General features: G+C 47.4%; 1 protein-coding gene across 9 annotated transcripts in view; it reads left to right on the forward strand.

Moving 5' to 3' along the window:
• EVI5L (ecotropic viral integration site 5 like) overlaps positions 1 to 2,247 on the forward strand; it is a 99,059-nt gene that overhangs the window by 34,303 nt on the left and 62,509 nt on the right. For 8 of the 9 annotated variants that reach the window (XM_075061185.1, XM_032781423.2, XM_075061186.1 and 5 more), the window contains exons 5-6: positions 193 to 267; positions 1,419 to 1,544. In XM_075061185.1, the coding sequence (XP_074917286.1) occupies positions 193 to 267; positions 1,419 to 1,544 (201 nt within the window). The remainder of the gene's footprint in view (positions 1 to 192; positions 268 to 1,418; positions 1,545 to 2,247) is intronic. The other variant, XM_032781421.2, reaches the window with a different exon arrangement.

Here is a 2,247-nt window from a genome sequence, read left to right on the forward strand (position 1 = left end):
TGTTTTCTTTGAAGTAATATAGCCCTCACCGCTTTACGAGTTGTGCAGGCCTGCCTTACTCCTTGCCCTTATGCTCTTCTAAGTAATTTTCACTTGTGTCTCAGTATGTTCCATGAGAGCTCTCTAGCTCCCCTGCAGGACGCTAGAGACCGCATCCCTGCCTGTGTCACACTTAAGCGTTCTGTCTTTCAGGCCTATTCCCTAGTGGACCGTGAGGTTGGATATTGTCAGGGAAGCGCATTCATCGTGGGATTGCTGCTAATGCAGGTTGGTGTGAGTGGAGATCATGTAGCATGAGATTATGCAGCACCTGTCCCACCAAAATTGCTAGCCCAAAGCTCTTCCCAATTCAATTAATTGCTGTGGAAATGCCACAGGATCTTTAACTCCCCCCACCCCCAAGACTTGGCAGAAGAGACTTGGTTTAATAGGACCCCTGCCGCTTACTGCACTGTCAGTACAAATGCAAACCCTGGGACCAGAGTTAGTGACCTTCTGGACTGTGAATAGAGCCAGCTTGAGCTGGGCTGACTTGTTTCTAGTTCTCTGCCATTTCTGGAAAGTGTCCTCTCTCAGGTGCCAGAGTGCCTTTTTTGGAGAACAGGAATTTTCCATTGACATTGAGCATGAAATATGGCATCCTTCCTGCATTTGTGTAACAGAGCAAAGCCTGTTTAAAAGCCCAAATCCACCACCTCACTCTATGAAGCACATGCGGTGGATGGTTTTAAGGAAGGACTTTTAAAGAAGAAAAGCTAAGTACAGTACTTTGTTTTGTCATGAAGCCCTGCTGGAAATGCCCCTGAAACACTTCACAGGTGAATCAACACACTTAATGCATCTAGCCAGGAATTTAGATGCTTCCTCTCATAATCAGCAAACCACTTGGCAAATTTTTTGAATATTCCTTTGTTTCCTCTGCGCTTGTTTTGACCCTTATCTCACACTAGTGATCCCTAAAGTTGGAATGAAAGGGGGTGGGTGGAGAAAAGTCATTGGGCCTCCCCTTCACCTTCTTAGAACCTCTCTGGATCAGACTAATCTGTTTGTAAAGTCCAGCATAAATTTACTGTATGCTCTGTACAAATGACAAATAAAATCAGTGTAGACCTACTGGGGAGAAGAGGGCACAGCATGGTAAGGTACTAGTAAGTATGTGAGTGGGATTACATTCTCCACTGGGAATGCGTTTTATGTAAGCAGTGGCTGACCAAGCTATTTTCCTGCTGTTTCCATGTGATCGCTGCCCAGAATTGTCAGGAATCAAACCCAAATGTAACGCATTGTTCTACGTAAAGCTGCTCCACCTCTCGTAACAAGTGTTTGTCTGATCTATGTTAGAGCATCATTCTGGGGCGGTTCTGTGCCAGATTCTGTTGCGAGATTAATGTGGGATTTGTCTCGTTTTGAACCTGTAGATGCCTGAAGAAGAGGCTTTCTGTGTATTTGTGCGACTGATGCAGGAATATCGATTACGAGAGCTATTCAAACCCAGCATGGCTGAGCTGGGCCTCTGCATCTACCAGTTTGAGTACATGCTGCAGGTAAATACAGTGAGGAGACCAGAGTGATAGTAGCTTTTAGACAATGAGGCCATGTGATCCAGAGTAGTAGCAGGCTAAGGGTATGTCTGCCCTACGGGATTATTCTGATTTTTACATAAACTGGTTTTGTAAAACAGATTGTATAAATGTGCACGAGTGCACGCGGCCACACTAAGCACATTTAATTTGGTGGTGTGCGTCCATGTACCGAGGCTAGCGTCGATTTCTGGAGTGTTGCACTGTGGGTAGCTATCCCATAGTTCCCGCAGTCTCCCCCACCCCTTGGAATTCTGGATTGAGATCCCAGTGCCTGATGGGGCAAAAAATATTGTCGCGGGTGGTTCTGGGTACAGCCTCACCCCTCCCTCCATGACAGCAGCAGACAACCATTTCGCGCCTTTTTTCCTGGGTGAACTGTGCAAACGCCATAGCACAGAAAGCATGGACCCTGCTCAGATCAAGACCGCAATCGTGGACGTTGTGAACACCTCCTGCATTCTCGTGCAGTCTGTGCTGAACCAGGACCTGCAAAGCCAGGCGAGGAGGAGGCGGCTACGGCAGAGCGGTGACGAGAGTGATGAGGACATGGATGCAGAATTCTCTCAAACCCCGGGCCCTTGTGCTTTGGAGATCCTACTGGTAATGGGGCAGGTTCTAGCCATTGAACGCCAATGTTGGTCCCAGGAAACAAGCACAGACTGGT

Source organism: Chelonoidis abingdonii, chromosome 26 (assembly GCF_003597395.2).
Source record: "Chelonoidis abingdonii isolate Lonesome George chromosome 26, CheloAbing_2.0, whole genome shotgun sequence".
NCBI classification, from domain to species: domain Eukaryota; kingdom Metazoa; phylum Chordata; order Testudines; family Testudinidae; genus Chelonoidis; species Chelonoidis abingdonii.